This window comes from Nannobrachium achirus (assembly GCF_963921795.1).
Source record: "Nannobrachium achirus genome assembly, chromosome: 5".
Taxonomy (NCBI): domain Eukaryota; kingdom Metazoa; phylum Chordata; class Actinopteri; order Myctophiformes; family Myctophidae; genus Nannobrachium; species Nannobrachium achirus.
The window spans coordinates 73364040-73377844 of NC_137814.1; the positions used below are offsets into that span (position 1 = coordinate 73364040).

The following is a 13805-nucleotide window of genomic DNA, read 5'->3' on the forward strand; positions in this document are numbered from 1 at the left end:
TGCGCCCTAGGCGAAATTGGCATTCAAGGCCCTCCCCCCCAGTAAAAAAATAACTATTGATTTCCATTCCCATTGATTCAATCAATTTCCAATGGCAGCAGAAAAGTTATCTCAGTAATCCATAAAGTTGCGTCATTGATGATTAAAGTTAAGTCATCTGAGGAGTTCTGAGGAGTTGCCTGCCAAGTCTATAAAAAAAGTTACAGGTTACCCTAGAAGTCTATAAAGTTTCCCTAGAACTATCATGCGTTGCCTGTCAGGCAACCACACTAATTAATCTGAAAATTAATTTATTTATTTATTGAAATTAACAACCAGAAAATTGCCATCAAAGTACTCATACAAACTTTGCACAGTAGCAACTTTCAAGAGTAATGAATGATGCTGAGATGTCGCCCCTCCCTGCTTCACAGGCAAGCTCGCCTGTGAAGGCAAACTCTGTGTGAGTGAGAGAGCATGCAGCTGAGTGTGAATGTCTGATGTCTGTCTGCCCAGTGAAACTGATAAGCCTTCAGAGCCTGCTAGGAGAGGAAGTAAGAGGACACTGGCTGTCATCTCTGTCACTGCATGTCCTCTCTGTCACTGCATGTCCTCTCTGTCACTGCATGCCCCCTATCTCACCTGCATGTCCTCTCTGTCACTGCATGCCCCCTATCTCACCTGCATGTCATCTCTGTCACTGCATGTCATCTCTGTCACTGCATGTCCTCTCTGTCACTGCATGTCATCTATGTCATTGCATGCTATGTCATTGTATGTCTTCTCTGTCACATGCACATTAGTCGGGGGCGTTAGGGAGATAACATGGCCATTTTGTGCTATATTAGTCTAAATGCGCCAAATTTTGCCCAGATGTAGCCCAGGGCATGCTCTAATGATCTAGCTAGGGCGCCCGAATAGGCGACCTTCGGGGTCACCACAGCGGCTATATCAAGTTGGGTTCTATACAGGAGGAAAATACCCAGAAAAGAAAAAAATGGGTATTTAAGTAGGATGTGAGGGGTCTAATTAGGGGTTCGTCATGATGCTGAATCCACTACAAGCAGTTGTTTTGCACAAAACAAATTCCTTGGGCTAAAAATGGACCCAGAAAACGATGGTTTAATGATGAAAAGTGATGAGTCATCACTTTTCACAGTTTTGTGGGCATTTCCACGCCCAAGGGATGTTTTTTTTTGTGGAAAACAAATGCTTGCAATGGATTCAGCATCATGACAAACCCCTAGTTAGACCCCTCGCATCCTACTTAAAGCAGATGTTTTTCTGGGTATTTTCCTCCTGTATAGGAAGTCGATGGGAGCCCAACCTGATTTGGCCGCTGTGGTGACCCCGAAGGTCGCCGACTCGGGCGCCCTAGCTAAATCATTAGAGCATGCCCTGGGCTACATCTGTGCAAAATTTGACGCTTTTAGACTAATATATCCCTAACGCCCCCGACTACGTCATCTCTGTCACCTGAATGTCCTCTCTGCCCCAGTAGGGGCGAGCTCATTTTCCGGCCTCCAACCGGGTCGGGTACTGGTCGCTATATTACCGACCCGGCCATTAATTCTACCAATCGGTCGGTAGATTTAGCCTACTTAAAGCATTATCTCCATAAATTTGGCCGCTGTGGCGACCCCAAAGGTCGCTGACTCGGGCGCCCTATCTAAATCATAGAGCATACCCTGGGCTACATCTGTGCAAAATTTGGCGATTTTAGACTAACTAGAAGCTCGGCCGTCTAGTCGCCAACCTGGCCAACTCGGGCACGATGTAAATAGGGAATGAATGCCCCACCCTTTAATGCAAACCCCATTATACCTGTTGTCATAGGACCCGTTTTGACCATGTTTTTGCCTGTGTCCATTTATGCCCATATATGGTGATATCTGTATGTCTGCATCCATTTTATACCCATATATGGAGATCTCTGTAGGACCCGTTTTGACCATCTGTTTGCCTGTGTCCATTTATGCCCATATATGAAGTTATCTGTCTGTCTGCGTCCATTTTATGCCCATATATGGAGATCTATGTAGGACCCGTTTTGACCATCTGTTTGCCTGTGTCCATTTATGCTCATCTGTTTGCCTGTGTCCATTTATGCCCATATATGGAGATATCTGTCTGTCTGCGTCCATTTTATGCCCATAAATGGCGATCTCTGTAGGACCCGTTTTGACCATCTGATTGCCTGTGTCCATTTATGCCCATATATGGAGATATCTGTCTGTCTGTGTCCATTTTATGCCCATATATGGAGATCTCTGTAGGACCCGTTTTGACCTTCTGTTTGCCTGTGTCCATTTATGCTCATATATGGAGATATCTGTATCTGTCTGCATCCATTTTATGCCCATTTTATGCCGGTGGGACGAAAGGTTCTCGAGATACACAGATTACATACATACATACACACTCACAGAGATTTGTTGTTGACTCATGTGGCATACGTGATGTCAGGCCTTTTATGAAGTGATGTCACAATGAGTCAGCGCTTGCGCCGATTTCCTCCGGAACAGCCTGATGTCAACAATCAGCTCCGCATAAGGAGATTCCGAACGTTTCGCGCCGGTTTCGGAAAACCGAGCGTCGGGTCGGGTCGAGGCCCGGCACTGCACTCAATCACTGCACAAATCTGAAGCCGGTGGGACGAACGGTTCTCGAGATACGCGGATTACATACACGCAGACACGCACGCAGAGACTTCTCGCATTTATTGTAAGATATAGCGCGAAATATCCCTAACGCCCCCGACTACTAACAGGATACGAACTACCGGCCATTCGGCTAATGTTTTTTGGACCAGCCTAGAGCTTCGGCGCGGTGGTTGAGCAGAGGCCACTGCATCTTGATCCCCACCGGAGGGAAGTGGACCAGACCCAGTGTCTGGGATCATTTCGGACAGCTCATTCTCCCCTTCGCTCCCCGACTCGGTGGAGGAGGATGACATGTCCCGAGCAAGGAGGAGAAGGAAGACGTATACCGGCAGTACAGAGCAGGATCAGGGGGGCGCGCCTCCCTGATCAGGTGATCATGAACTAGCTACGCAAGCTGCGCCTCATTCATTCATACTTACACATCATACTATAATCTGGCTTTTAGATTGACCTGATCCAACCCTGAACCCTGATAATGATCATTGGCTGTGTGACTGAATGACTTGGTAAGTGAATGATGTGAATTGGTAAATGACCATGTGGTTCCATTGTTTGCAATGTTTGTTGTTTGATTTTGGGTTTAAATGATTATTGTCCTGGATTTGGGGGGTCCTGGACATTGAACAGGCAACCACCCCCCACCAAACCACCCTCACAAGCGTCTTGTAAGTATAGGAGTTGAGGCATTACATTTCATTTGACTTGGTTCTTTAAATATTGTGAAAATACCACTTTCTGACATCTCAGATCCGCCATCCCATACACCATACTTGGGACAAGACTGATGACATCATCAACATGACTGTTGGATTCACAGAGAAGCCAGGCTATTTAATATACCTGTAATTGCCCAGCTTTGGCGTATACCTGTGCCACAGTTACGCTGCCAGCTCTTCGCTGCATCTTTTGCTTCTAAGACTGTGGAAAGCATAGTAGTGCAGCTGTTGCGAAGCCTCTCAATTGCTCTCACGTCATACCGGCAGTTGACAATTGACATGATTGCGCATGAAGTTGAATCTAAGTTGAATCTCCATATATGGAGATGACTGACGTATCTCACCTCATCTCACATTGGATATCTCCATATATGGAGATATATAGCTGCTGACCTCATCAGGATGACATCACATCGTACACAAATGAGCGGCCCATATATGGAGATGTCTAGCTACTGACCTCATCAAGATGACATCACACTGATGTCACCTCGTACACAAATGAGCCCTATAAATAGGAGCCTTTGGCACCAAAGAGGCCAGAAGCATTTCTCGACTCAGACCTTATCACCAGGATCACCTAAGCTTATAGCTTATCATCACATCCAACCATCTCGAGACACTCAGCTAGTTCTCCCAGCAAGACTTCAGAGCCTTCCATACGATTCAAGGCATCTCGGTTAAGTTCTTACCGGACACCACTGTGGCGGGTCCTAATCCTAGAAACCAGTCCATTTGGAGTAGCAATTTTATGTGCAAAAGGCTTTGGAGATGAAAAGACAAGGGAAGAGAGCGAATGCTCACAAGCTGCTGACGATTGCCCTCAACAAGAATCCTCACTTTGTGGATGCCCTGGCAGAGCGGACCATTCTGGAGGAGGAGAAGGATGTTGTTCAAGCAGACCACCTGTATGCCAAGCCAGAGAGCAGAGAGCACACCCTCCCTCTGGAGGAGGAGATTGACCAACGTCACTTTGGTATCATCGACAGCAAAATGCACAGGCTTTTGTCCATTCCCAAGCTTAAGTCTGCCCTCAGACAGGCAATGGAGGAATCCCACTACCACCATATATACCACACAGTGGCCATTGAAGGTAACATATTGACTCTACCAGAAATCCGCGCCACCATTGATGCCGCTAGGCGCTATGACATTGCTGGCAAGGGCCTGAAGGAGTTCAACGAGGCCATGCGCCGTGCCATCCCTGGTAAGCGCCTGAAGGAGTTCCACGAGCCCATTGGCATTGACGCAGCCCTGAAATATATAAAAAGCACCCTGTTGCCTAGAGCTGAAGATGACATCTCGCTCACAGACATCCTAGAGATCCACCGCAGAGTGCTTGGCGACGCAGACCCCGGGAAGGCAGGGAGGCTCCGTAAAGTCCAGGTGTATGTAGGACGCCATGTTCCACCTCACGCTCGGGATGTTGCCCGACTCATGCAAGAACTGGTCCAGTGGCTCAACAGTGAGGAGGCCCGTCAGCTGCACCCTGTGAAGCGCGCAGCACTCGCCCACTACAAACTGGTCGATGTTCACCCCTTTGAAGATGGCAACGGACGTACATCACGGCTACTAATGAACCTGATACTCATGCAGGCTGGGTTCCCTGCACCTAGTATTGTTCGCGTAGAACAAAGTTTTGAGTATTTCAGAGCTCTGGACACGGCCCAGGTCGGACATCACCGTGATGTCCAACCTTTCATTCGTTTCTTAGCCAAATGCATAGAGGACACTCTGGACACATTCTTGATGTTTACTAATGGCAGCAGCGGCCCTGGTCGGCCGTAATGGCGCCCTAGGCGGAATTGGCATTCAATGGCCTCCCCCCCAATACGAACATTAACTAGAAAAGATGACATTTTCTGAAATTGCGCGTGGTTGCCCGACTCGTGTGGGATCGATTTGTAAAAAATAACTATTGATTTCCATTCCCCGCCCTTAGGGAAGCTGCGGTCCAATTGGCACTTGGTCGCACCCGATCTCCGGTCGAACCTACGCAGCCAAGTGCACCTCCCCTTTCCGGGGCCCCTAAAAATAGGGGAGGGGGCCCTAAAAAAACTACATTTTTTTCCCCGCAAGGCGCACCCGGCCCCGGGGCCCGGGGGCAAACGGGGCCCGAGCAGTGATTTTTTTAAAAACCCATCATACCGCTGCCACCACCAGGCGGAGTCACGCTCCACCCTCCCGGACAAAGTAATGATATTGCCAATCGGACCGTCCTATTGGCAATAGCCTACGTGTTACGGTGCCGCTCGGACGGGTCCGATCGGCAATTGAAGCCATTAAGCGATTCGGGCTCTGCCTGTCACGCCTCTATCTACCTGTCTCGCCTCTCTCTACCTGTCTCGCCTCTCTCTACCTGTCTCGCCTCTCTCTACCTGTCTCACCTCTCTCCACCTGTTTCGCCTCTCTCTACCTGTCTCGCCTCTCTCTACCTGTCTCGCCTCTCCCTGCCTGTTTCGCCTCTCTCTTCCTGTCTCACCTCTCCCTACCTGTCTCACCTCTGCACCTATCTCTACCTGTCTCACCTCTCTCTACCTGTCTCACCTCTCAACCTGTCTCAACTCTCTCTACCCGCCTTGCCTCTCTCTACCTGTCTTGCCTCTCTCTACCTGTCTTGCCTCTCTCTGCCTGTCTTGCCTCTCTCTACCTGTCTCACCCCTCCCCACCTGTCTCACCTCTGCACCTATCTCTACCTGTCTCACCTCTCACTACCTGTCTCACCTCTCAACCTGTCTCAACTCTCTCTACCTGTCTCGCCTCTCTCTACCTGTCTCACCACTCTCTACCTGTCTCACAACTCTCTACCTGTCTCACCTCTCAACCTGTCTCACCTCTCTCGACCTGTCTCAGCACTCTCTACCTGTCTCACCTCTCAACCTGTCTCACCTCTCTCGACCTGTCTCACCACTCTCTACCTGTCTCACCTCTCTCTACCTGTCTCAACTCTCAACCTGTCTCACCTCTCTCTACCTGTCTCACCACTCCCAATCTTGCCAATTGGACGTGCCAAACGTCCAATTGGCAATATAATGTAATGATTCCAGGGACACCCTGTCTCACCTCTCTCTACCTGTCTCACCTCTGTACCGTATCACCTCTCTCTGCCTGTCTCACCGCTCTCGTTCCTGTCTCACCTCTCAACCTGTCTCACCTCTCTCTACCTGTCTCACCTCTCAACCTGTCTCACCTCTCTCTACCTGTCTCACCTCTCTCTACCTGTGTCAACTCTCTACCTGTCTCACCTCTCTCTACCTATCTCACCTCTCTCTACCTGTCTCACCACTCTCTACCTGTCTCACCTCTCTACCTGTCTCACCTCTCTCTACCTATCTCACCTCTCTCTACCTGTCTCACCACTCTCAACCTGTCTCACCTCTCCACCTGTCTCACCTCTCAACCTGTCTCACCTCTCTCTACCTGTCTCACCACTCCCAATCTTGCCAATTGGACGTGCCAAACGTCCAATTGGCAATATCATTGCAATGATATTGCCAATTGGATGTTTAAAACGTCCAATTGGCCATATCATTACATTATCTTTGTATTGGCAGTGTCTCAGAAATAGATTCCAGTCTATATTCCAGTGTATATATATATTTATTTGACAGTTGCACATTTAAAACATAAAATTAAATAACAAAACAAGAAGAAAGAAAAAACAGGCTAACAGGCCTTTCATAATGTCTTTATGAAATAATAATAAAACATTTTATGCAGTGCAATATGGATATTCCGAAAATTTAAACAGTGCCCAGTGCAGTGAAAAGAAAAAACAAAAAACATTCCTTTAATGTTCATTTTTTTTCAACGATAAAACTTTTTTAAACTTTTAAGAAGAACGACAAAACAGGCTAACAGGCCTTTCATAATTTCTTTATGAAATAATAATAAAACATTTTATGCAGTGCATATATGGATATTCCGAAAATTTAAACAGTGCCCAGTGCAGTGAAAAAACAAAACAAAAAACAGCCCTTTAATGTTAATTTTTTTCAACAATAAAACTTTTTTTAACTTTTAACTCATTTAGTGCCACCCCTTTCACCACTAGAGGGCGCCCAGTGGCCAGAGAAAATCCCATAGAGATATGCTGGTATATGCAGAAGCCCTGCAGCCATGACTTGCCTGAACACTTTCCTTTGTGCATGACTGCATGTACAGGAAGAGGATGAAGTTAGCTTGAAGTTAGCTATTGGCTACCAAGCATTTTAGAAGCCTTATTTTCGTCAACTTAGCCATGATTAAACCTTGCACACCTCATGCATGGGAAAAAAACAGAGAAGAATGAGCTCTGAAAAATCCAATGCAATCCAGAGTGGATTTGTGCAGTTTGTTCACAGCTTTCAAACAAAAAAATCCGATTGGAAATCCGTTCAGGCATTCTTGAGATAATCGCCCTTATGTTTTACATGTAATGTAAACAAAAATGGCTGCCCTGTATGTTAGATGGGGTTGTATGGGGGTGGAACATGCAAAATCGCGATTGAAATCATGTTCACCAGATTTGATGGGGTCCAAAAAAAAAAAAAAAAAAAAAATCAAAAAAAAAAATTTCAAAAAAAAAAATTTTTTTTTTTTTTTTTTTTTTATATCCCGAACTTGTTCGGGATAGGCACCCTGTGATACGATCATATATCCCGAACTAATTCGGGATAGGCACTCAATGAGTTAAGAAGAACGAAAAAAACAGGCTAACAGGCCTTTCATAATTGCGTTATGAAACAATAATAAAACGTAGGCAAAGGTCTGAGCTATCTGCGTGCGACATTTGGAGTCTTTAGCACCAACCATGTGCTGTCAGGGCTCTTTCATGCGATTCGGGCTAATTCGGATTCACGTCCATTGACTTCAATTAGTAGTTAGGATCCGGAAAACCGCATATCGGGTCGGGTCGAGGCATAGCTAAGAACGTAGGCAAAGGTCTGAGCTATCTGCGTGCGAAATTTGGAGTCTGTAGAACCAACCATGTGCTGTCAGGGCTCTTTCTTGCAATTCAGCCTTTACATTGGAGAGTCAAACTTATTTTTTTTTGAACAAGTTCTTCCTGGCCTCCTTGAAAATTTTTTGGGACCGCAGCATTCTTTTGTAGTCTTTGAAGGGACTACACACTGAAGCCTTTGGTGGGGTTTTTTTTGGCGTAGAGCCACTCTCACCATAGTCATGGTCGTCTACGATGTCGTTGTCCGACTCGTCGGAATCTGGTTCCTGGTGCACCATGGCCTGATGCACCAGGGTAGGCCTGGCCTCTCCCTCCTCCACCACCCTGGAGGAAGAGGCGCCGTCAGGCACCAGGGGAGGCCTGGTCTCTCCCTCCTCCACCACCCTTGAAGAGGACGCCTCTCCCTCCTCCTCCTCCTCCTCCTCCATAGAGGCAGGCTCCATTATAGCCGACTCAAAAACCTTTCTTATTTTCCTACTCTCCCAATGGTTGGGATCGTAAGCATAATAGGTGTCGGCAGTGTCCTCGCTGTGGAGCATGTAGTTGACTATGAGCGTCCTGTTGGGTCCATGTCGGTACTTGGCTCTGGCCTGGAGAAGCAGAAGAAAACAAATAGGAACATTAGAGCTGAAAAGTAAAACTATTAAAAATCACACCTTCAGTTGTCGGCCATATTTTGTTGTGAAGCTTCCATGTTCACTTACCAGGTCGGAGACGGAGCTCCTGAGGGTGCCGAATCGAACCTTCCCGGGGAGCTTCATTGCTTTCCAGCAATTCTGCATCAGCTGGTTCAGGTTTTTGCAGCATCCCTCACCCGCGGTGAAAAAGAAGTATTTATTTTTCGCCTCCTCAGGAAGTTCCGCCTTTATGGCGAGCCACCGCCTCAGCCAACTGTACTCCTCCTTGGTGAAGTACATGGAGGCCGCTCCAAACTTCTTCTTGGTCTTATTTTCGATGACCTATGACAGAGACAGTTGGAGAGAAGGGGAAAAGGAGAGGAAGCAGAGATAAAGTCAGTTTTGATTTGCGTTAAGTCAAACGTTGTTTCTCTTTCTTTCTAGGTGGCGGTGATTTAGTAGTGGACAAGCAGGTATGTTTTAGTTAGGGTCTCAGCCAGGTAAGTACCAGCATAGGACTTAGCATGGGACTTTAGCTCAGGCTTATAGCTACATAAGTGTCTCAGCGTTATGTCAAACATTGTTTTCTGTTCTCTTTTCTTTCTAGGTGGCGGTGGCGTAACAGCGGGCGAGCAGGTAGGTTTTAGTTAGGGTCTCAGCCAGGTAAGTAGTAGCATAGGACTTAGCGTAGGACTTTAGCTCATTACTTGCATTACTTGCAATTGGACTGCCAAACGTCCAATTGGCCAATTGCTAATTGGACTTTTTAAACGTCCAATTGGCAGTCAAAGTGGTTACTTGCCTCGACGATGTAGCCCTTGTCCATGTCGCCATCTGCCTGTGTGACCATTGTGTCTGTAAGTTTGGAGTGGACCTGGTTGCGGTGCCCAAAGTTGCATGCGAGGTACAGGCACATGTAGCCGTTGAAGGCAGCCTTTCTCTGGTTGGTGCACCCGCTCCCCTCCGGGTCCTCGATCAATGCTGTAAACAGAAGCACAGATCACAACATGGGTCATTATTGAATACGTTCCCTGTGATGTTGAGAGCAACTGTCAAATTGCGATATTGACTTACCCAACACCTCTGGAATCTTGACCTTGCAGGTCTGGAGGCAGGTCTGGAGGTCAGCTGCCTTGTGTATAAGCTTCCTCTTGTTTGCTTTGACCTCATGGGCCCGCCTGACCTTGTTGGGCCTGTTGGTCTTGATGAGGCGGTCCATTAAGGTGATCAAGTTTGTTAACTTCTTTGCAGAGACCCGGCAGTGGGGTGGGGGGCAGTCACGCATGTATTTCAGGAACGTCCTGACGTTGAGCAGGTAGTGCTCCAGGGTGTTGGGTGTCTTGTCGAACTGTACCTTCACTACCTTGAAGACCCAGCTGTTTAGGAGAGTTAAATGTGTTAATGCATGTCTTCAACCATCACTCTCTCTTGCACGCACACCACATCCGGATGGTACAACATTACTCACACTTTGATCCGCTCCTTGTTGTCCACAAACCCCCACTCGCTCAGCCGGGAGGCATTGTGGGCCATGAACTGGAGAAACACCTTGATCCTGCTCAGTTTTGATGTATTGTTGCCTCGGGCAACATCAGACTGGTCAAGGCCCAGCTCTTGTTGGGCAAATTCGTCAAGGTATTTGGCTGTAAAAGATACATCATATGTTAATAGTGTTGCCTGGAGCAGCAAGCTCAAACAGTATGTTATGTCATGTTACATTGCCAATAGGACACTCCATTTGCCATACTTACTCATGCCGGGAGAAAACTGTATGAATCTCATCCGGTTTCCCTTCCCGGTCCCCAAACTCAGAATCGATTTCAGTCTCATTGCATTCAGTGGCCGCCTCTCGAGGTTCACTCTTGCGAGGGACACTCTTGGCTGTCGCACCTGTCAAATACATAGAATAAATATAAGAAACCAAGTTAAGAGTTAAGATCTGTTTATTTGACAGGGACCTTGCTCATTAATGGACATGTCAGTTTTCACTTCAATGTAAATGAGCCAGATTTAGCCCGCTGTGGGCTAATTTCCATCTGCAGTCCCTGGACCCCCATTGGTGGTGATCAACCCCCCCAATCCAACCCTTGATGCTGAGTGCCAAGCAGGGAGGCATTGGGTCCCATTTTTATAGTCTTTGGTATGACCCGGCCGGGGAATTGAACCCCCGACCTCCCAGTCTCAGGGCGGACACTCTAACCACAAGGCCACTGAGCTGGTCAGACAGACAGACAGACAGACAGACAGACAGGATCCCCATTGGTGGTGGTGATCAACCCCCCCAATCCAACCCTTGATGCTGAGTGCCAAGCAGGGAGGCATTGGGTCCCATTTTTATAGTCTTTGGTATGACCCGGCCGGGGAATTGAACCCCCGACCTCCCAGTCTCGGGGCGGACACTCTAACCACAAGGCCACTGAGCTGGTATTGATCACATGAATGAGATAATGGAGCCACTGGCCTCTTTCTGGGTGCTTACTGGTACAGCGGGAGACTCATCTTCGGTCACCTCCACTTCCCCCGCCAATTCCCCGCCATCCAAGGGATCTGGTACCGATATCACGATTGGCTGTGGAGAGTGATGCATGGGGAGGTCCGGTTCGTCCCCAAACTCCATTTCATCGGAGTTGTTGGGGACTTCTGGATCCTCCACGCTCGGCTGTAGAGAGATTGGTCTGTGTCAAACCCAAATACATTCTAGGGGCAACTGGACGGTTCAAACGGCAAGAGAAATATATTATTTCTGTTGTCCCCACGCACCAGCTACAGATAAGCAGTAGGGGCAACTGGACGGTTCAAATGGCAAGAGAAATACATTATTTCAGTACCAGCATAGGACCTAGCATAGGACTTTAGCTCAGGCTTATAGCTACATAAGTGTCTCAGCGTTATGTCAAACATTGTTTTCTGTTCTCTTTTCTTTCTAGGTGGCGGTGGCGTAACAGCGGACGAGCAGGTAGGTTTTAGTTAGGGTCTCAGCCAGGTAAGTAGTAGCATAGGACTTAGCGTAGGAATTTAGCTCATTACTTGCATTACTTGCAATTGAACTGACAAACGTCCAATTGGCCAATTGCCAATTGGACGTTTTTAACGGTTCAAACGGCAAGAGAAATATATTATTTCTGTTGTCCCCACGCACCGGCTACAGATAAGCGGTAGGGGCAACTGGACGGTTCAAATGGCAAGAGAAATACATTATTTCTGTTGTCCCCGCACACCGGCTAGAGATAAGCGGTTGGATAGACAGACAAACACACCTGCGGGTAATCCAGCATCCAATTGGGGATACTGCGCTGGCGCTTTCCAGCGACAGAGGCAGGGGCGATGGCAGGCCAGGTCAAAGCACTGGTGACTGACTCGGGGTGCCAGCCAGGGTCAACAACCTGTAGGAAGAACAGGCGTGGATAAACATCTTTGGAAACAGTCAATTGGACCGACAGACAGACAGACATCCAGACCATTGGATAGTTTAGAATACCTCATTCTCAGACTCTGAGTCAGAGTCAGGCGAAAATCCAGGTGTAGGTGCTGGTGCAGTTGCACAGGCACGGGCAGGCCTCTTTGCAGAGGCAGAGGCCTGGCATGATTAAACAAAAACAGTCAGTGAGACTTCCAGAAAATTGGATAGAAAGACACACACAGAGAGATGAATACAGACAGATGAATACAGACCTCTTGCGCGGGTGTCTGGCGCTTCCCCTTCCCCTTCCCCTTCCCAGAATGGCCTGGGCGCTGAGAACCCTGTACAATGAGGAACAACAGATGTGCATAAACAACATGGGAAAATGTCAGTTGGACAGACAGACAGACAGACAGACAGACAGACAGACAGACAGAGTTTTAGCTATATAAGTGTCTCAACATTATGTCAACCATAGTTTAGAATTAATACCTCAGGCTCAGCAGGCACAGCAGTCGAGGACACCTGTCCTTGAAGTGCTCTCGCCATTGCCTTATACTTGGATCTTTCAACTAAGGCTTTGGCAAGAGACTTCCGTGTTTCTTTTAGCTCTCTTCTGAGTGCCCAGAGCTCGGCAGTAGTTGTGTCCTCGCCAGGGGGGGGTGGATGGGGGATGGGGACCACTTGCAGGACCATGACCCTCTCTGGAGGAGGACGGGGGAGGTGAATGTGCTCCAGGACGTGGTCCAGGCCCAGCCCCCTGTTGCTCGCTGGAGGAGGACGGGGGAGGTGGACGTTGTCGTGCTCTAGGACGTGGTCCAGGCCCAGCCCCCTGTTGCTCGCTGGAGGAGGATGGGGGAGGTGGACGTTGTCGTGCTCTAGGACGTGGTCCAGGCCCAGCCCCCTGTTGCTCGCTGGAGGAGGACGGGGGAGGTGGACGTGCTCCAGGACGTGGTCCAGGCCCAGCCCCCTCCTCCTCTGGCTCCTCGTCCGACGGTGGCTGGTACGGTGGCCGGTATTCTGGCGTGTAGTTGTCCAAATCTACCGTGGTCACCAGAGGTGGGTGAGGGTTCTGGGCCCTCAGTTCGGCCATTGTTTTCCGTATTTTTGCCCAACCGGCCTCTTGCAAGATCATCTTGGCTCGTCGGTCCCCGTCTATCTTGCCGTGTAAATCTTTAACGTGCCTTGGCAGTTTTCTGGTTTTCTTTCCGCAAGCAGGACACGGGTCCTCGTCGATGCTCAGGCGGCCCCGAGACATCTGGAGATAGAGCCATCGCTCCTCATCATTGGTTATCCTGTGTGTGTTAAGGAGGTGCTCCTTCACCTCCTTGATGACCTTCTCACACCCAGGGACGGTGCACCACACGTACCTGTTTTTGGTGGCTGAAACAACAGTAGGTTTTAGTTAGGGTCTCAGCCAGGTAAGCACTAGCATAGGACTTAGCATAGGACTTTAGCTCAGGCTTTTAGCTACATGAGTGTCTCATT

The 13805-nt window shown here is 48.3% G+C and overlaps 1 protein-coding gene across 1 annotated transcript; it reads left to right on the top strand.

Moving 5' to 3' along the window:
- Positions 1-4129: 4129 nt before the first annotated feature.
- LOC308285301 (protein adenylyltransferase FICD-like) lies at positions 4130-5146 on the top strand (the record flags this gene model as incomplete). Its single annotated transcript, XM_080726017.1, has 1 exon — positions 4130-5146. One exon carries the CDS (start codon positions 4130-4132, stop codon positions 5144-5146), a length of 1017 nt encoding a protein of 338 aa, XP_080582143.1.
- Between the last annotated feature and the right edge of the window lie 8659 nt (positions 5147-13805).